This window comes from Neopelma chrysocephalum, unplaced genomic scaffold, assembly GCF_003984885.1.
Source record: "Neopelma chrysocephalum unplaced genomic scaffold, ASM398488v2 Primary Assembly neopelma1_24, whole genome shotgun sequence".
NCBI classification, from domain to species: Eukaryota; Metazoa; Chordata; class Aves; order Passeriformes; family Pipridae; genus Neopelma; species Neopelma chrysocephalum.
The window spans coordinates 27,326,408-27,347,388 of record NW_020897693.1 but is presented as its reverse complement, the minus strand read 5'-3'; the positions used below and the strand labels follow the sequence as shown (position 1 = coordinate 27,347,388).

Here is a 20,981-nt window from a genome sequence, read left to right as displayed (position 1 = left end):
GTTTTAGACTTAGTCTTAATGTGAAGAGGTTTGCTTTATGGTAGCATATGATTAGAATATAGAAGAAGATAGGAATGATTAAATTCTAGGCACAGTGACCATGAAATTGCATCACACTGCCATGGAATTGAGTTCAACATCTTCTTCATCAAAGAGACCTTTTTTCAAAAGGCCTTACACTACCTTGAGTGCATTCTAAGGATTTTTCCCATCATTAACAGCCAGTTTGAAGAACTTAGCATAATTGTTTACTTGTGAATTGAGGGATGAGTATCCATTGTACAAATTTTGATATACAGATAGATCATGCTGTAACATTTAATTGATAAATACTTGAGGATCAAACTGTGCAGGCAGCCAATGCCTGCAGTAGACTTCTGCAGGCCTACTCAGGAACAATGCTCAGTCTGACTTTCACAACTGAAAAAATTTCATAAATGAAAGTGGTTTTTTGATTTATCTTACTTAATTTGCACTATTTGTTTTTTCTTTCTGTTTTTTTTTGTTTATTCAAGAGCTGGTGACACAAAACCAATAAAAGATAAGGCTATTTAATTTATTAATCTGCATATTACCCAGATAAAGCAAATTCTTGTTATAATGTGAAGATTTGCAGCAGTCACTGCCTGCTTCAAGACTGTGCTTTTTAATTTCTCCCTTCAATATTTATTTCAGTCATTTCAGCACTCTAGAAATACATCCACAATATAGCTAGAAATTTTGTAGGGCAGTTAAGCCATTTGTCATAAAATTCCCAATTACCTAGAGTTTGAGTTATTAAATGCACAGATCCAAATTTAAAGAAAAATAAATAAAAGTCCATAGTGGATTGGTTTAGAGCTTTTCAGACTGTTTCTCAAGGCCAGGTATTGTGGTGTAGGTATTTAAGGGATTAACTGTGTTTTATTATTTTATGGTTTTCATTCAAATAAAGTTACTTTAGAGGACTGAAAAAATAAAGAAAATACATTCTGGGCTGCAGATGAGATGAACTGTGACTGCATGGCAGCTTATGACTTTAAATACCACCCTCTGTGTGAAAAGAGCTGTACTGATTTGATGCTTAAGGTGCTAGACATACATGTGGGACTGGATTCTAAATGAGGTCTGGAATTCAAATACCTCTGTTTCCATGTGTTCCAAATGATGAGAACAATAACTTTCCTGCCTCTGTCACAGCATTCTCTAAAGATAATTCTGATCTATTTCTGCTTTGTATTCTCTGATCTGTTTTTGAAACAAGAATATTTCACTTAAATGCATGCATGCCTCTCAAACCTCTTTAAAACTTATTACTGTAACTTTTATTTGTGATGCAAAATGGTTAATAATGTCTTCAATCCCAGAGGAACTAGTGCTGTTTCTGACTCAGCAAGTTTTGGTTGTATGTTAATTTAGTGTTAAAAAACAAACAAACAAAAACCACATTAAAAAAACCAGAAAGTCCAGAAAAGTCACTAAGCCAAACTTCACAACATCTTAAATCATAAATTGCTGTAGCTGATTTCTCATGCATTCTGTCTTACTTTACCAATAACTGTCTGTTGCTTAAAAAACAAAAGCTTATTTATTTCCATCTAATGACATATAGAAATACCATATGGACCTACCACCTTTTGATGCATTCCAAATAAACATATTTTGTCTACACTACTACAGCTTCTTATTTTGAAGGCATGATGTTAGAGTTTAAAAGAAAAAAAAAAGGTAAAGCAAACAAAAAACCCACCTAAAATTGAAGCTTAACTTAAATATTGTCTTTTAGTAAAGTAGACAATGATTGTGGAGGATTTTATCAAAAACACTCAAATGATTTGTCAGAGAAGGAATGTGACTAGGAGTATGTAATTGCTTGCACATTTTTTCAGGTTTTACTTTTTACATGTTTGCAAGGTTACACCCACTCAGTGGCTGGTGAAGTGCTCTAGTTTTTAAGGAAACATAATGAGCAGCTGGTGAGGATGGTTTTCCCAGCTGCCAAAGGGTTTCTCAGGGTTGTAATGATTGCCATACTACTGTCAAGCTGTCATGGACTAAGTGAAGGTTTTCAAGCATGTTTGGTGGGATCGTGGGTAGCTGAATGCAGTAGAATTGCTAGCTGTTTCCTAAGATGCCAAAACACAAAAGGTGAAATGCAACTAGATCTGTTTGGCTGTGCACAATAATTATGAGTGTGAGATCTAAAGGAGGAACTGCCATTTTCCAAGAGGATTGCATCATTCAACTCAAGACTGAATTTTTACCTAAGATGACTGACACACCCTAGATCCTTATAAGCTCCTCTATAGAAGAGTAGTCCTCTTGGCCTCTCCCAGAGCTCCTGTTCGGTGAATGATATAGAAACAATCATGTAATCAAGATTGTTTTTATAGTTTATCACTAAGAGGCATTTTTAAGAGTTGCCAAAGTTTAGAAACTTAATGGGATCTTCTTTCACTGGAGTACAGAGCACTAATGACTCCAGATGAAGGCAAAGTTGCTGTTCATTGATTATTAAAAGTGCTACATAGAGAAGTTTGGAAAAGTAGATTTTGGATATGTCAAACCAACCAACATATGTAGATGTTGAGATTAGACATTTAGTGTTCAACTATCATATCTGTAAAATTTGATATTTTCACCTTGAAAGATGTGATGACCCCTGTTTTCAAGAGCACTATGTATGCTCATAGTAGCATATGTCATGTAGAAGGCTTCAGAGCAATGAGAAGTTTGCTGTATTAAAGTTTGAGGTTATACATTTCATAATTGGTTATCCATGAGATTCTGAGGAGAAAAAAATAGCATTTGATCACATGATTGTTATGTCTAGTACTTCCTAGTGTTGAATGCTTTGTTTTGCAATGCTGCTAGTGTTAATTATATATGTGGCTTAAGTATAGTATGCACAATTTTTTCTTTTTAATACATGGCCTGTTCAGCCGTAGATTACTGTCGGTTTTGCTTGGAAAGAGAATAATCCACAGACCAGTAAAGTTAAGCCAGTGTTAGATAGTCTTCAATTAGTACTGCTTTGTAGAAGATATATGAAACTTCATCTAGTGGAATGCTATAAAGTGTTTCAAAATGCTCACTGGAGTTAACAAAAAAATATGTGAATATATACTATAAAGGGTGAATTTTGGAAAGATAGGCACATAAACTTGTGGTCTGCTCTTGCAACTTTTGAGTTTGTTTCCCACTCAGTGGTGTGTAGACTTGCAATAGAACCAGAACCTGTATATACCCTGTAAGTATAGATGAGATTTCTGTCACCTCTGCTTTATTGGTATTGTTAGACGTGGGTGTGTAAGCTATTGAGCAAGCAATGAATCTTTAATACTAATCTCACTTATTAGTAATATGTAGTCTTTGCATTTCAGTAGTTGTTCTGGTCTTATTTTGCTGCTACCTTTCTGATACTGCATTGATCCTCTGTGTTCTCTACTATTTGACATAAAATTCTAAATCCCATGCTGCCCATGCGCCAGTTTGGCTCTCAGTGCTTCAACTGCCAATGAGAAGACTTCTGGCAATCTGTTTACTACAGTCTTGTCAATAGTCTGATCGATATATTGGGAACTATGCTTTCTGTTCCAAAGTAACTTCTTAAAAACAATTATCTGCCATGTGGAAGGCTAGTATCTCATTTTCCAATCTTCTTTACCTGTTAAAATTTCCTTAGAAATTAATTTTCTGTTTATCAAGTTTAGTTCTCATAAGGGTGTTTGGACTTTATCATAGACACACACGGAACTGAAAATGTTTAAATCTGAGATGCTAAAAAGAGCTTTTCATTTTAATCTTCATTTTCTAATCTATTCCAAAGTGCATTTTAACATCAAAACACTGATTTGTGCATTTTAAAATTTTCATCTTAAGATGCAATATTAACTTTTTATGGAATGATAAGGTATTACATCAGTGTTTACTTACTATTTAACTATGCCCCTGGGTGCAGAAGAGCATGCAGTATGAATCTTCTGAGTGGGAAGACTCTTACTTTTCCTAGTTATTTGGGCAAAGGGGGTGCACAAAAATAAGCAAACTTACTTTTCAAGTCTTGATTATTTTAAAAGCCTTCTGTAACTGCCAGCATCTAAAAGCAGAGAAAAGTGACTTTTCCAATAATACTCTATTTGGCAGACCATATGGATAAAGTTATTTTTGGAAGGAGTTTAAGTAGAAAAATAGATGACACACCAGCTTTAGTAGATTATGCAGTACAATGATTATACAAATTATTTCTTCACAGAAGGTGGAAATGTGTTTGCAAGTGACTTAACATACAGCAACAGATAATATGTAAATAAAATACACATTTGACTACAGAAAGTATCTAAAACTGCTTATAAAACTTCCATGGAGGTTAAAAGCTATACTGATTTTAAAAAGTCAAGTTTTCTGCTGTTGAAAAGTTAGCTTTAATGTTTAAGTAGTCTTTGAAAACCTGATTCTGACTTAATGATACACTAATTTGAGCATTTATATTGCCTTTTTTATTCTTTTCCAAAAGCAGAGCAGTCTTCCATGGCTTTGTTTGTGGTTTTTAACATACGTTTTGTTTATAATAAATAGGATTGTTCTTATTTGTTGTTGGTGGTGGTACCTAATATTTGGGAGGGGGGGCATCAACAAACTTTAGTTCCTTAATTATTATAGCTGTATTTTTCACAGACTGTTGTCTGACTTGGTGGATTTACTTTCTCAATGTGCCTATACTTCTACCTGTTGACTGGGAATTAGATGTCATAGATGGTGGTGGTGTTATACAAACATGACCTACATGTGCCATTTTGTGAAAAGACTGGAAAAAAACTTTTTTCTTTTTTTCCCCCCCCCCCGCAATCAATAACATGAAATTCAGTCTAAAGTAACAGATTTTTTTAAAAGGTGATATGTTTTCTAAAATGAGAATAAGAGAAAGAAATGGATAAGAGGCTGGATATGAGAAACTTATGCTAATTGGTGTGGGGAAAAGAGAACAGTACTTTAATTGATGGACCATCTCTCCTGTGAGGGAAGGCAGAGAGAACTGGGTTTCTTCAGCCTGATAAAAAAAGGCTTCAGGTTGACATCACTGCAGCCTTCCGGTACCCGAAGAGAGCCTGCAGTAAAGATGGAGAGGGACTATTTATGAGAGCATGTAATGATTGGACAAGGGGGAATGGCTTTGAACTGAAAGAAAGGAGGTTAGAATAGATATTAAGAAGAACAAAGTCTTTACTAGGATGGAAAGGCAGTGGAACAGGTTGTGGATGTCCCATCCCTGAAGATGTTTGAGGACAGGTTGGGTGGAGCTCTGAGAAACCTGGTCTAGTGACAGGTGTCTCTGTCCATGGCAGAAGGGTTGGAACTAGATGAGTTTTCAGGTCACTTCCAACCCAAGCCATTCTTTTAATCTGTGATTTTAAGAATGCAAATGGAAAGTTCTGGGTTTTTTTACAGGAAGTTGGTAACTTAAGCTGATAGTGGCTAAAATAAATCCAATTTTGAGCGGTAGACAATAAGGAATGTGCTTTTCAGTATGTTATGCAGGAAAGAGAATATGTTTTACTGTCCCACTTTGTGGGATATTACAGAAGATACCCCAGCAAACCAGCTAGTTATAAGTGAAGTAAACAGCACCTTCCTGAATCTTAAAGCCAATTTCAGTTATGTTTTTTTATATGTTCAGTGACGAACAAGAAACCAGCTCAAGCATCTATAACGAAGGTGAAGCAATTTGAAGGCTCTACGTCCTTTGTCAGGAGAACGCAGTGGATGCTCGAGCAGCTTCGCCAGGTCAATGGTATAGACCCTAATCGGGTGAGTTTGAACAGTTCTGGAAAATGAACCTTGAGCTCTTAGGTAACTGATTTGTGAATCAGTTCTTTCACTATTCAAAAGGCATGTGGAAAGAAAAGATGCAGATTTAAGTGCAAATTCTGAAAAAAGGAATAACACAATGGCATATGTAAAGTCAATTTTAATGGGAAAGATCAGAGGAGGCTAAAACTCAGTCATACAGGTTTTTTTTCTTCTTGTCTTTCCATACTTTTCTTCCTACTTTCTCTCTTCTTTGTAAAGAGAAAAGTAAGAGCCCTGTTTGCCTTTGCTTCAGCTATAAGCCTCTCTTGGAGTCTACTTTGGCATGCAGCTGTTTTGTGAGATAGAGCAATAGGTAGACATGAAGACAGAGGAGGTTCAAGTTTGTGAAATATTGTGAACCTTGCATTTTTTCCAGGACAGTCCTCTCCTCAGATACTTCTGCATTTCTTATCTTTTGCTACAAAGGGTGGTAGTCCTTTAGTTGCCAATGGCAAGTGAATGCTGATTTAAACAAAAAACTACCAAAAATAAAATAAAACAAACCAATCCTACACTAAATAGTTCTGGAACTGTTCCTTTAATTTGGAATATACAGCCCACTTTAAACTGTCTCAAGACAAAGTCATGCTAATATGTAATAGGCTTATGAATACAATTCTTCAGGAGTAAAACAACGTAAGTAGAAGTTAGAAATGTGGCTCATCAATGTGTGATCACAAAGTGACTTACCGTGTTCCTTGTAGAGCAGAATGTTTTTGTGACTAACTCTCTTGGTTTCTTCAAAGCTGTGCTCTGATCAGCCACCTAAGTATCTTAACCATGCTGCACCAAATTCTGTTACTGCCCAGTACAGTCTTTTGTACAAAAAAAGAAGGCCCTTGGCCACTGCCTTATGAAATGCAAGGAGTGGAATTCTGTTTTCTCTGGGTAAAGGGACTATGAAAATGAGAGCAATGAGAAATAAATAAGGGAAATGAGTTTTAGACCCTTTTACAGTGTCTGCCGTGCAGCTATGTACGTAATGGATTATAAGTCCTATCAAGTTTTTAAGCTTAGAAATGTTTCTTTCAAACTTGTCTACCTGTGAATTCCTAGTGTCATCAATTAAAAAAGAATATTTGCCAGATTAGATTGCATAACGATGTTTAGGAAATATTGCTTAATATATAGCACTACTTCTTGCATAAAATCCATTTATTTTGGCAGTTGATGCATGGTATAGAGCAGCGCTTTGATTTATTCTAGGAATGGTCTTTTGTTCACATTATCCTGAGACCTTTGCAACACTTTATGATAACGCATTAAATACAGTAACTAGGACTTGTTATTTGCTTAGCTTATTTGTTTGGTGGAACATTGAGAGCAGAACCACATCTTCTATAATAGTGTGAAAGTAAATTTTGTGTTGAGAGGCATAAATGTTTGCATAATATAGAAGGCACAGGTAACTAACTATATATCTGTAGATAACAAGCGTTTCTTATGAGATTTTTACTTTGTTTTTCTTTCATCTAAAGTATTTTTGTTTTCAGGTATTTTTGTCATAGCTGAGTATTCTTCATTAAAAATAACAGCAAGAAAAAACCTCACTTCCTGTTTGTGTGTTTTTCATCCAAAAATATGCAATAATACCAGGATGGTTTTGATTTGCATGACCTGTCTGCTTTATCCAACAAAATATATTTTAAAAAGCAATAACTCCATATATTTCTCCAAATCATTTATAAAACTGGAATAATAGCAGCGTGTTTTTTTTTTCTTCTAGGATTCCCCAGAATTTGATTTACTATTTGAAAATGCTTTTGACCAATGGGTAGCAAGCACAGCTTCGGAAAAATGCACATTCTTTCAGGTTCTACATCACACTTGTCAGCGATACCTTACAGATAAGAAGCCAGAATTTATCAACTGCCAATCTAAAATTATGGGAGGTAAGTCAGTTGAAGCTGGAATACTTTGTACAGGTGGACATGAAATGATTTGCATGTGATTTATTCTGTGTTCAAATAAGCTTGTAGCCTAATGTCATCTTGAAATCATGGGTCTGAATATGCTAACTTAGCACTAAACTTCCAGGCTTTGGCATTTCTCCATCAAGCACCACTTCACACTCTTCCGTTATCTTTGCTTCCCTGGTTTTCAGTTTTAGAGGCAATATCCCCTGCCCACCTTGTGACAAGTTGTTTGCCTCCCTCTTTTTAAGCAACCTTGATTTTGATTTGTCTCTCTGCTTTTGTTCATCCAGAAACATTTTTGGGTGGCCTGAAACATCTACTAAAAACCTCTTCTGTGTTACTGGTTCCTCACAAGTTGTGAAAAAGTGCTTATTACTAAGCTTCTTATGGGTGTTTTGGAATTTACTTTCATCTTGACAAAAATCATTCAGTTTAGACTTTTATTACCTTTGTGTCCTGGTTTCAGCTAGAATAGATTTCTTCTCAGTAGCTGTTACAGTGCTGTGTTTTGGATTTGGAATGAGAACAGTGTTGATAACACACTGATGTTTTGCTGTTTGCTAAGTTGTGTTTATCCTAAGTCAAGGACTTTTTTTTTTCTTGTCTCATGCTCTGCCAATGAGGAGGTATGCAAAAGCTGTGAAGGAGCATGCCTGGGACAGGTGCCTCGAACTGACCAAAGGGATATTCCACACCATAGAATGTCATGCCCAGTATATAAACCAGGGGGAGTTGCCTGGAAGGGGGTCAGTCTAGGTTTGGGAAGTGGAGTCTGGCGTTGGTCAGCAGCTGGTGAGCGATTGCATTGTGCATCACGTTTGATTGGTTTTTTCTTTCCCCTTTTATTTTCATTATTATTATTATTTACCATTATTGCTGTATTTTACTTTTCTTTTGATTACTCAACCTACAACTTTTTACTTTGATTCTCCTCCCCATTCTACTGGGGTAGCAGAGAGAGAGAAGAGTTGAGCGAGTGGCTGCAGGGTGCTTAATTTCCAGTTGGACTTAAACCACAACAGTTTCTTAAGTCACATACCTTTAGGTGCATTTCCAAATTCTAAAAACTAAACCAGACTAAAAAATGTCTGGTTAGCTAAAAAAAGAGTCTGGTTAATATGTGAAATCAGTATTTACAATCTACTTCCTGAGTAACAGAAAGTATTTTGGGAGGAGGATTTTCACATATTTCACAAAGCATTCTTTAGGAGAACAGAATTGTTTAGTTACTCCTTTAGTGTAAAATTTCTGAAAACAGTTTTCTTTTGTGTGCTCTAAAGCAGAACAGTTTTAAAACTTTTACACCTTCTCTGTTCTTCACAGCTGGAATATAAATTTGTTTTTCTCTTTATAAGTGGCCTCCAAACTGTAAAAGAGAAGTGCAAGCTGAATTCAGATTTCATTTAATTGTTGTTTCTTTCCCCCAGTAGACATCAGTTATAAATATAGAGAGCCCTACTCAGTTTTTTTTCTGGTAATTCACCTCTCATAAATCTAGAATACATACCTGTACATTATTATCAGAACTAGCCTTTATATGTTCTTTTTCTTTGTTATTTTGTCTTGATCCCTCTCCTCTAAAATATCAAAGGTAAACTTGAAGAACAGAGAAGCCATATCCAGTTTGATGCTTTCATTTTAGCTGACAGTGATGTTACAGATAACTTTGTCCATCATCATTTTGTTGTAGTGTCTTCTCAAACTAAGAAAAATGTACAAAATTTCTTGTAAGCTTCCTCTCTTGTTCTTTCCTTTTCCACATTAATAGGATTTTCCTTGTTTCCTTTATGGTGTGGTGGTGAGGACGGAAGAGCACTGATAGGAGAAGATATACTCTACAATTTTTCCATTTCATATGGAAAGTCTCGTGTTTGTCATCCGTTTGCTAATGTTGTTCACTAGCATCCTTCCTGTGAATAAGTTGTTACCAATAGACCACCACACATTTCACCTCTGAACTTGCATTATTTTCCTAAGCTTGACCTGTTCAAAACTGAGTTCCTGATTCAACTGACCCAGTTATTAACTTTATCCTGAGCAAGCGTCATCACAGTGAGAAAAAAATTGCCACTGAGGTTCGTAAACATCTGCTTAACTTCTGCTTTTTTAACACACACTAGACCTACCACATTCTCCCTTTTACAACTTCCTAGATAAAATGGGTGTATTCAGTAATTCTCTGATACCAGATGGTGATCATTTCCAAATTCCTTTCATGTCATTCTGACTGCGCAGATACGGCCTGTGTGTAGACACACAGTGCAGAGTGTGGACATGGTACAGGGACTAATAAATCTCCTCATGGATACAGTGCTTCTTGCTGTTCTTCACACTCCCAACTTCTTCCTCACACTGGGAATTACACTCTCTGTGGGTAGGTTTAAATTTGACAGAAACTGTAGCAACAACTGTAAACCAAGTAATAGTTAACCCTAAATTTCAGTCACTTGCTGTATGTCAGCCTCACTGAGCCGACTCAAAACCCATTTAGTTCTAAACCTGCGATATCGAGAGGTTTTTTATGGAAAATACAGTGAAATGTGTTGTCGATCTCAAATTCATCTTCACTGGAGAAAGTAAGGTCCAACTGTAGCTAAGCAGACCAAAGAACATATACCTGAGAACATAGCTTGAAATTTATTAAATTCAGTTGAGAATTTGCATCTTGGGGTTTTTTTGTTGTTCTGTTTTGTTGGGGTATTTGGCTAACCAGTCAAAGCAGTATATTGAAATCATATTTAAATCTTAGCGTGGTCAGATTTCAGAAGGGGCTTGTCACTTCATCCCCTCTACCAAGGTAGCATTTATGTTTTAAGTAATATTCTTGAGAACTTTCTGGGGGATGTGAAAAGTAGTGTTTTGGGCTTTTTGGGTTTTTTTGGATAGTTAGCCAGTTTAACTCCAGATACTCTACAAAATTTTTAAAAAATAAATTTTTAGAATATATATATGTGCATACACCCACGTGCTCGTGTAAGTAACTATATAGATATGCACATCATGTATGTAATGTATATCTTGTAGCTAATGCATATTTTCAAAAATAAAAAAAATGCCTCCAAAGAATACTTCTTCCCAAGTGGAACTGAAGACGAAAGAACTTAAAGGTTTGTGTGCAAGCTTGCTTTTCTTATTCAGCCTTATTCCTTCCTAAAGGGTAAGAATGAAGAAAGTGAAATACATGCTGCTCCCATTTCTGCAGGAAGTGCTTAGCTGTAAGTAAATAAGGGTGTTCCTCTGGAACTGCAGATCTTCTTCATCGCCTTCCTCCTTTTACCTCCTCACACACACACACACACACACTTCCCCCTACTGACCAGAGTCCTGCCCCTGATTCTTCTTCTTCAGAATCATTTTTTGCCTTATTTTCATTTGAGTATCTTGTAAGGATATTGTCTGCAAAGTTAAATAGGCTAGACTATTTTCTATAACTTGATTAACGACATCAGTAATTACAGCAATAATGAGAACCGATTGAAGGTGTGGGTGCTAATTCTGAGAACAAAGAACAACTTCAAGTTAAGGGAGACTGTAAGATTCCTCCCACTAATGTCTTGTACTAAATATTTCAAGCTTATCTTTTGTTTAGAATTTAGGTGAGCCCTCTCCATAGCTTATGTGCATTGTGGATGTTATGTTAGAGAGGAAGGAAAGGCATTTGGGGCTAGAGGGCTTTTTTGACTGAGGTAGAAAATATTTTCCCCTTTTCTTTCTTTTTAACATATAGATTCTGATACTGGAATATGTCTAATTTGGAGTATCTTTGTGCTATGTTATTTGGTGGCCATGTTAATCAGGTTGTGTTGCTTTTATATCAGTAATATAAAAAGCAAAGTTGGAGATGGCTGATGTGCAGAAATTCTGTCACTTAGAGGTTGTGTTCATTAGAACAGCTTGATTTGTGACATAACATTCAGCTGGCATTGAGGATGGATTTGACTCTCAGTTCTGGATAGAACCTTGAGATACAGCATTTGAAGCTCTTCAGTGATTAATTCTGGGCCTATAATAAAGAACAAACAGTTACTGCCACCTTTAGATACATATTAGAAATGCATTTGCTTTTAAGCTTTGTCCTACCTATGTGCTTTGGTTTTTAATAGTTGTTCTGCTGAATTAATCAAAATGTTCTTTGATGACATCTTTGCCTCTGTAACCTTTTCTATAGGACAGCTAGCAGGAGTTATTAATGGAACATTCTTTTTTCCTTCAAGAATGTATTGCCAGTGCAAGAATGGTAATGAGTACTTTTCCCGTACAGTGTTGACTCATTTTGGCTTAACACATGAGACCTGGTAAGCATATAGTGGTGTTTACGGTACTGAGCAAGATTAATGACTACCTAAAGGAGATGAACAAAAAATTGCGTTAGAAATTGCTCTGAGCATCCTGATCTAGTGGGTGGCATTGCTCTTTGTGGCAGGGGAGTTGAAAGTAGATGATCCTTAATGTCCCTTCCAACCCAGGCCATTCTGTGATTCTGTGAGTTTGGATGGGAAGAAAGACAATTGCTCCCCTTTGTCCTGTCAAATACCTGGTAGTTGGTTGTTCATTTCAGTTCTTGCCTCATAGACATTGAAAAAAGTGTGTTATTGAACATACTATTCTTACAGACTTTCACTTGTAAATTAATTCTGATGCAAATGAATTTGACCAAAAAAGAAAGGTTTTGTCAGTCTAGAGGTTGAAATATTAGAAATTAATTTTCTGCACTAAAGACCATTTCAGGTGCTTGCTTTTGTGCCCTGGATATTCATGTCAAGATTATTCTGGTTCACAATTTTTTTTTATTTAACTGGATGTATTTTAGTTATCTTAAGCATAAAAGCCATGTGTTAAGATCACAATGGATGACAATAGTTACATGCTTTTTCCATAGAGATATTGCATATAATCAGAACTCTAAATTAACTTTCTAAAATGGGAATCTTGTAAGAAAAAAAGTACAGTATGTTCTTGTAAAATCTGTAGGGGTACATGAAATGAGAAAGGACTTTATAAAGGTTGGTTTCTTTTTTGATGTGTATAACTGAGACAAGATAATGTAGAAAGCATTAAGCAACATATTTGCTTGCCTTTTCTGAAGAATGAAGGTCTAAGTGAGACGTTACCGTCAAGATGCAGAATGTTGCTGTTTGCCATAGTAGTGGGAGTATTTTTCTTTGCATCAAGTTGTTTGATTTTGATGTTTACAGAGCCAAATTGGAGTTCTGTGCTTTGTTGTAATTACTGATTCTGAAAGTTCCTGGTTGGTTAGACTTTCATTAAGTCTAAATATTATTATTGAAAATATTACCTAAGTTAGTGTTAATTTATAAATGTATTAGATTAGAATTTAAAGTTTTCAAGTTTAAGTAAATTACCAGTTTGGAAAGCAGGTAAAGGTTATGGTAATATGAAATTGATCCTACTAGATATTTCCTTAATTTATATATGCAGTATACAGTAGTATCCTGTCCTGGTATCAATGCCAGTAATTAGGAATATTAATGGGAGCAGAAAAGTTTTTCTGAAAGATGTTTTGTGACCTGTCCATTCAGCTCATAATCCTTGTGCTATATATTCTCCAGACATTATTTATTAATTTCTAATTTCAGTAATTTTGACTAAAATTAAAACTTCAATAGAGGCAGGAAGGCGGGAACATTAATACCATATAGTGATATTGAAGCCTAGAAGAAACTGAAGTACGTGAATATAGTTGGCTTAAAAAGCTATAGATAACTTTTTTTTTTTTAAGACAATAAACCCCTATTGTATGAAAATCCTTGCTTCAGTGTGTTGCTTATGTTAAAAAAAACCCCAAAACTTAAAATATTAGCTATCTAAATATATGACTATAATAGTTTTTTTAATGAGTAAAGATTCGAAGTAGTCTGTTATTCTCTCATCCTTCTGATAAACAAACAAACTAGTAATTATTGAGGCTTAGACGATGACTTCTTGTAGTTAACTCTAGTTTGCCTGTTGCAGTCCCTTTGCGAAGGTGTTAATGCATGCAGCCAACCAGACCCCTAGTGTGCTCCCTTGTGGCAATTCTATTTACTTCTCTCCTCTGTAAATAAAATACAGTTGGTTTATAATGCAGTTCTACTGAACTGCTGTCCTATTTGTTGTGCATTCCAGCACCTTTGAGCCATACATTTCTGTGTATTTTGTTTCACTGTGATTCTGCCATGGTAATTTTTTTCCTAGCAAATTGCATTTAAACTGAATGTATTGTTTATTGTGGCTTGAAAGTTACTACACTGTCAGGTTTGGTGCATTAGAGTTCTGCTTGCAAGAGTGCTTTTGTGGATGAAAGCAAACTGCCTGTAAATATAAACTTAATAGAGAAGTCAGTTTCTGCATGTCAGTCATGCTATGAATCTGATTCCAGGAGGCAGCACAGTGTCACAGTGATACCTGTGGAAAACTTGCCCGGGTCCCATGTTGCTTTACAGTGAATGAATGCTAGAGATCACATCCTCCAGCTATAAAGTTACTGTAGTTAAGATGAAATACAACTGCCTGGACTCATGAACTAATGATGATATTGATGAGAAGTTTGCAACATCTTTCAAATGTTCACTGCAGGTAGCTGATACTTGCTGTGCTTCTCTAAAGAAAGTTGCTGATAAGTAAGCTGAGAAGAAGTTAATGTTTTCCTTCTTTACTGATTGGTCTTAGCACACCTGAGTTATGACCTATTCAGTTTGTTAGTCCTGTAACCCCACCTCAAGGATTTAGCGAGGTGCTTCTTACCTAGAGGTTAATTTATCTTGATTGTAATTTATGATCATGGTGGCAAAGCTATTCACTACCAGTTTTACCCTGATTTGTTTTACTGAGGTATCTTCTACTATTTCACCTTGCCTAGCTTAATTAGTTCAGTGTTTTTAATAGATTTTGAAAATATAAGTCTGATTTACACATACTCAATATTTTTATACTTATACAGATATGTTTCTATATGGATAAAACATAGGTTTGGTTTCAAATATATATTTTACAGCATTTTGGAATTCATCAGTTCTTGCTTAAAATGAGATGGATGCTAGTTCTGTTTTGTGCTGCTGTGCATTAATTGATTGGTGAAAGTTATCTTCTGGTCACCTTTGTGTGTAACCATGCAAGACCAACCAGAGTTCTTTGTCCTGTATCAAACTTTCTTTGATCTAGTTGACTTCTGATGTGAAAAGGTGATTGTCCATCTTCATAATGACCTCAGAACTATTAGAAATGTAAAGCAGAATTGCTTCTTTGTTTCTTTTAAAAAAGGAAAAGAAAAAAAAAGCCTTGGATGATAACAAACGAAATCTCTAAAAGGGAAAATTCACCACCTGAATGCCCAGCTGTTTCAAAAACTAAAATCCTTCTTTTCTGTTCCTGCAACCCAGTATTCCTTATGTTTCCTGTTTAGTTCACTGTTACTTCATTTAATGCAACATTTTTACCAGTCTGGAAAGTGGATACAAGTGGTGCATCAATAGTAATAACTAATCAAAATACCTCTATGGAACACACTTGTGTGAATCCAGATCCATTCGCAATATTTCTGAGCTTCTTAGACCCTTGTGAATAAATTTGGCATAAATTCTTAGGCTGCTTGAGACAAGAAAACTCAAATGAAGCATTAAATAACAGGTTTTTCTTAATGACAGTTCTCCAATTATTTGACCTCATCTCGTTTGTAATTCACACAGCCACTAGCTCATTTGAATTGCACTGCTTACAACTATCTGTTGCTTAATGAATTGCTGGACATTTTTTTCAGAGTTATCTTTTTGTTATCTTTTTAATTTTTATTCTTTCCGGTGTCTGTCAGTAAGGATAGGACTTGACCTGTCTAATAAATCACTTCTTGATCTTTTGGATAAAAATCCTCTATATGTTGTTTTCATTATCAGTCCCTATCAGTCATAAGGCAATGACATTACTGTACATCTGAATGAAGTAAATAGAAAGTATGAATTATCTTGTCCAGCATTGTTTCCATTCCAAATATTATTCTAAACTTAGTATGTTGTAGTCTGTCGTAAATAGCAGGAATTTCATCAGTGTTGACATTTTCGGTCTTCTGAACTGTAGTGGTTTTAAAAACTCAGTGGGAAAAACCACTCAAACTGCCTCCTTTCAATAGTAGAGGGGCAAACAAAACTGAGCAAACTTGTTTTCCTCCTGACTTATGTTTTCACAATTCAAACTACCTTTGAATATGGCTGAGCTTTCCAGGTTTCTAAACTGTTTAGATTTCTAACACGGAAGAGGTGAATTTAAAATACAAAATTGTAGACCGTCAGTCTAAGTAGCAGATAAAGAGGAAAAATTTCTTCCAGGATACTTAGCCATTTGAAAAATAACCCATAAAAATTTAGTTGCAATGAATTCATATTTTGATATTCATGGATTAGCATTATTGTGTAATATAAAATATTAAGCAATAGAACACAGTATGTAGTCTTGATGATGTCTTACACCAGTGTTGGATTTTTTGCCATTCAGAATTACTTATAAAAGGATTGTTTCAGAATGCCCAGTGTGGCATGATAGTAATTTTCTAAGTAGATAGTTTATTGATTTTCTGTCTTTCTCTTCACAGTATTTAAACTCACTCATAAAACGCAAACCAGATTGCATCTACGTTACCTTAACTTGCTGTAGACTTTATTGCATTGCATCTGTGCAGCTCTAGAACATCTTGAGAGGAGAAGAGGCTTGGTATGGACACATTGTGCTGATTCCCAGGGAGGAATCAAATCTGAAATGATAATTCCCAAGATCACTTAACTTTCCCATTATTGAAGGTTAGAAACTGATCCAAGCTACTGAAAGACCAGTTATCCTGGCTAATTCTGATGGATCCTGTGCTGCTATCAGGCTATGAACAGATTTTGTAGAGGCAGTTGTCTCATCGCTTCATTCTGTTAGAAATTTTTCTTCATTACCAGTACATATCCTCCATTTGCACACCTGTATAAACACTATTCTTTCTTCATTTTCTTCTTCCCTCTTTCCTTCTTTAAAGGACTAGTGCTAAAATAATGTTTTAAAGCTGGCTATAGATTTGGGCAGGAAAGTACAGAGGGTAAAGTTCTCCCAGGTGTTGACTCAGGGCTACCATTTAGGAAAGTCATTTCTAGTCTGACCTAGACAGGTTTTTACTAGCATATCCTTCCATTCCTGATGAATTAAGGTCAGCAGTACCTTTCAGACTTCGCTTATCCCCCTTCCGGGACCACAGCTGACTCTCCTTCAGTGAACTTCAGCTCAAAGTTATTTGGTCCTTGAGCACCTATGATTGTCCTACATGGTTCATGCTTGATAGTGGTGCAAAAGTGGAGAAATTTTATTCCATCAGTTTCTTATTTAGAACATTTTCACCAAGTTGTGACAAAAAAGCTCATGCAGATGAGTCAAGCATAATTCTGCTAGTAAGTAGAGTACTATCCATAATCTAGTTATAACAGTCTTGAAATCAGAGCATTTACTCGAATCCTCAGGTAGACTTCGCAGCCTCTTCTGAGTGCAGCTGTGACTATTATTTGCAAGACCTGGATAACTAGCTGTCCACATCTGGAATGGCTGCGTAGGCTGCAGTCATTGCAGGAATCTGAAATATAGACACATTCTTCAGTCAGTCAATAAAGAAAGAGCGTGTAGCTTTCTTTTTTAGCTTTCTTTATGGTAAATAGGACAAACCCAAGGCTAAAACAAAAAGTGAGCTGTTACCCACTGGACTGATTTGTTTTTTCCCCATTTAAAATGTACAATGTAAATCTAAGGAGCTGACATGGCTAATGAGAGCACAGGAAGAAACTGGTCTCTGTTGTCAATAAGGCTTATCTGGTTTTGTTGCTTGCTGATGAAGGTGCTAAACGATTAGGATTATCATTTTGCCTCCTACATGCTCTATAATTGGTAGGACCTTTTTAAAAGTATAATGTTATGATTCACAAGGTATTGTTTGTTATTGTTAGAAATAACTTGGAAGCATCCGTTTAACTCCCAGGGTATAGGTATTACTTAATTCATAGCAGTAATAAAATATGCTTTTTCTTCATATGAGAGTGAGATATGATAAATTTGCCTTTTTTTGGCCTTAAAAGTACAAGATTGCAGATATATAAAAATAAATGTATGCAGATGTAAATAACATTCCGAAGCAATGAAGTGACAAACTATGGTTATATTAGAACATGCTGCAGTATAAAATATTCTATATTACTAGAATTATTATTATAGGCTTTGTTTCAGATGTTGCAAATCAGGAAGACTGAAAAGTATGGAGCCAAATCTGAGATTTAAAGAGTGATTATAATCTACTGGGTTTTTTTCTTTTTTCTGTCTTATGTGCTTTGGACAAAATATCAGATAAGATGAATTTTTAATCCAGAAGACTTTCTGCATCAAAATAATATGCAATATTTGCCTGCATTTTTATATTTACAGCTGTTCTTGGTCACTATTTGTATTAATGGATATTAAAAGATCCAGTTGTGTTACAAGAAATTGCCTGCTACATCAATACAGAGGAAACTAGTGCAGTTTTAATTTTACATCACTTCTTATTCTGAAACTTGTGTTACTTTCCTGGGCAGAATCAGATATTTACAAAGGTGGAACCGTTGATCTGTCACTTGAGAGTACAGCGACTCTTAATGTTGCATGATTGGTAAAAGCAAAATTAAGTACAGAATATATACCACCTGTATCACAGCAGTTACCAGACTTGGTAACTAATGCTTCTTTTGAAGGCCATAAAGTTTCCAGATTCAGTTGCAAAGACCTATAGAAGCATTTTGTTTACTTTCAAAGAAGGTGAAAGTCCACTGAAATCCTTCTGTCCAGGCTGAGCTAGGAGACTTCTAGATTTTATGGTTCAAATTTAAGTTGGGAAGTTATCCTCAAAAGATAAATTGAGAAGTTGATGTTCAGGTTCAAGTATTCAAAGTTACAACTAAATTAATAAATCCAGTAAAGATTCTACTTTTAATGAATGTTCAGTCTTTCAGATCATTTAGTCATCCTTTCTGGATGATAATTTAAATATTAAAATTGTCTAGACAACATTCCATTCTTATGATATGGGAATTCATTAAATTGTAAGAGGGTATTATCTTATAGGATTACAATCACAGAAGTACTGTTTTTGTAATCTTCTACTTATTATCTTGAGCTGTTTAATAAGGCTTTCACATGGTTGTTTGAGAGGTCAGAAATCTTTTTTCTGTTTGGATCTTTTTAGCAGCCCTTCTTTTATTCAAAAGAGCTCTTAAATGAGGCTGTGAGCATAGCACCAAAGCATGTGAAAGCATGTCTAACATTCGGTTGGCAGAGTGGTGAGAGGGATGAAGAAGGAGGGGAAGAACGTGTTTTTCCTGTGGATCTTTAGAAGCAGCTCTTATGTTACAGAAGTGATGGAAAGCCTTGGGCTAGTTTTAGTCTAGGAACTCTAGCTCTGTGGTAACGATGATTTTAACAAAACAAATGTGCTCAACAAGGAGAGGCAGCTTGTGAGTGTGTGAAGTGCCACCATCAGTTGAAACTTCACCAGTCGAAATATGTAGAGTTTGAAATACCTAAGCTTCCCGAGTTAGATGCCTAGAGTTCATTTAGTCCTTTATTATTATTGCAGTGTTTCTGGGGGATCATTCCAGACACAGATATTCCTTGTTGTGAGCAGTTTTCATGGCAATTTTAGCAGTGGAAGAGATTCGACTTCCTGTCTTCAGCACAGTGTTGCAGTAATGAGTAGCTGTTAATTTTTTTTGTTTTGTGGCATAATTCTTTCTTCTAACAAAATGTATTATTTTGATTGCCGAATATACCTAATATTTGAGAGTCACCTGAACCTTGACAGTTTAGAAGTAACTTTCAGATTAGTGAAGCTTTTAACTTCCTCTTTACCCTTTTCCTTGGGGCAAAAAAAAAATCCATTTCTAGGCAGTTGAATTCCTGTCTGAACAAACCTTCAGACATAAACATAGTCCTGGGTGTTGGAGATGGTGATAAAATATTGCCCTTAAATGTACAGCTCCTGGATTATCCTGAGGGCAGCTCTTCTGGCATAGCCAGTCAGTCAGGCCAGACACTCCATTTTTCATTTGATGTGTTCAAACCATTGCTCTTGACTGACTTCATCCTGACCTTGACTAGTTCTTAGGCAGTCTTCATTCTTACTCGTGAGCCACAACTTTATTTCAGCCTATGGGGTAGTAAAAGTTGGTAATTTTAAATATGCTGCTTAAATAGCAAACACAGAATTTTTTAAGTCACTTACCTGATTAAGAAGTATGAATCTGTTGACAAATATACTGTATTACATGCCTCCATTGTAGCAGGTTAATGCATTATGTTTCTCAATAATAATTAACACTACTTATTCAGAAGCTCAATCAATAGTATTGACACAATGTCTATAAGAAGTACCTATGTTTAGAAGAATCCTGTATTTCATCTTCAGGGTATGTTGCTACCTAATTCTCCCACCTACCATGAAATAAATTTCAATACTTTGGTGAATTCAGTTTGAAACAAAACAACAGAATTGCATCAGGAGACGTGTAAACCCTTTGGATTGCTGTGACAGGGAAAAGGTGTATTAAGCTTTGGATTGGTTTTGGCTGGGATGGAGCTGATTTTTCTTCATAGCAGCCAATATAGATTTGTGACCGGAACTGTGTTGGTAACACATCAGTGTTTTAGATGAGGAATGCTTACATAGCATCAACACCTTCATGGTTGGGGATTTCTCATTCTGCCTGCCCCCAGAGAATGGGATGGGAGGAAACACAAATAGGGAAGCTGACCAAAATTGACTCCATGCCATGTAACAGCATGCTTAGCAATAAAACTGGAGGGGAAACTACCTTTTCCCAAGGTCAGGGACTAGCTGAGGATTAGACCAGTGGTGAGTGTTGGATGGTGAGTGATTGTTTTTGCATCATTCGCACCACAGGCTTTCATTCAAAATAGATTTTATTTTTTTTAAATATTAAATTTTACTCTTTATAGTAGTCACTGTAGTCGGTTTTGGGTTTTTTTAATTCTTTATGAAATCTGTTTCATCTTTCTGAATATTCCCTACTGAAAAATATTCTGATTTTGAATAGAATTCGATTGGATATTTCAGCTTGTGGTCATGAAGAAATGTAGTAAACACAGCATTTTGCCTACTGGCAGAAATGACTGGAAGGTTTCAACCGAAAAAAGCCCATACTTTTTCTTTACAGGATGGCATCAATTTCAGTAAAA

General features: G+C 35.7%; 1 protein-coding gene across 1 annotated transcript in view; it reads left to right on the top strand.

The window, feature by feature from the left end:
- Positions 1-20,981, top strand: part of STXBP6 (syntaxin binding protein 6) — a 115,703-nt gene that overhangs the window by 78,517 nt on the left and 16,205 nt on the right. Inside the window, exons 3-4 of the mRNA XM_027709241.1 lie at positions 5,657-5,787; positions 7,556-7,721. Of these exons, the coding sequence (XP_027565042.1) occupies positions 5,657-5,787; positions 7,556-7,721 (297 nt within the window). The remainder of the gene's footprint in view (positions 1-5,656; positions 5,788-7,555; positions 7,722-20,981) is intronic.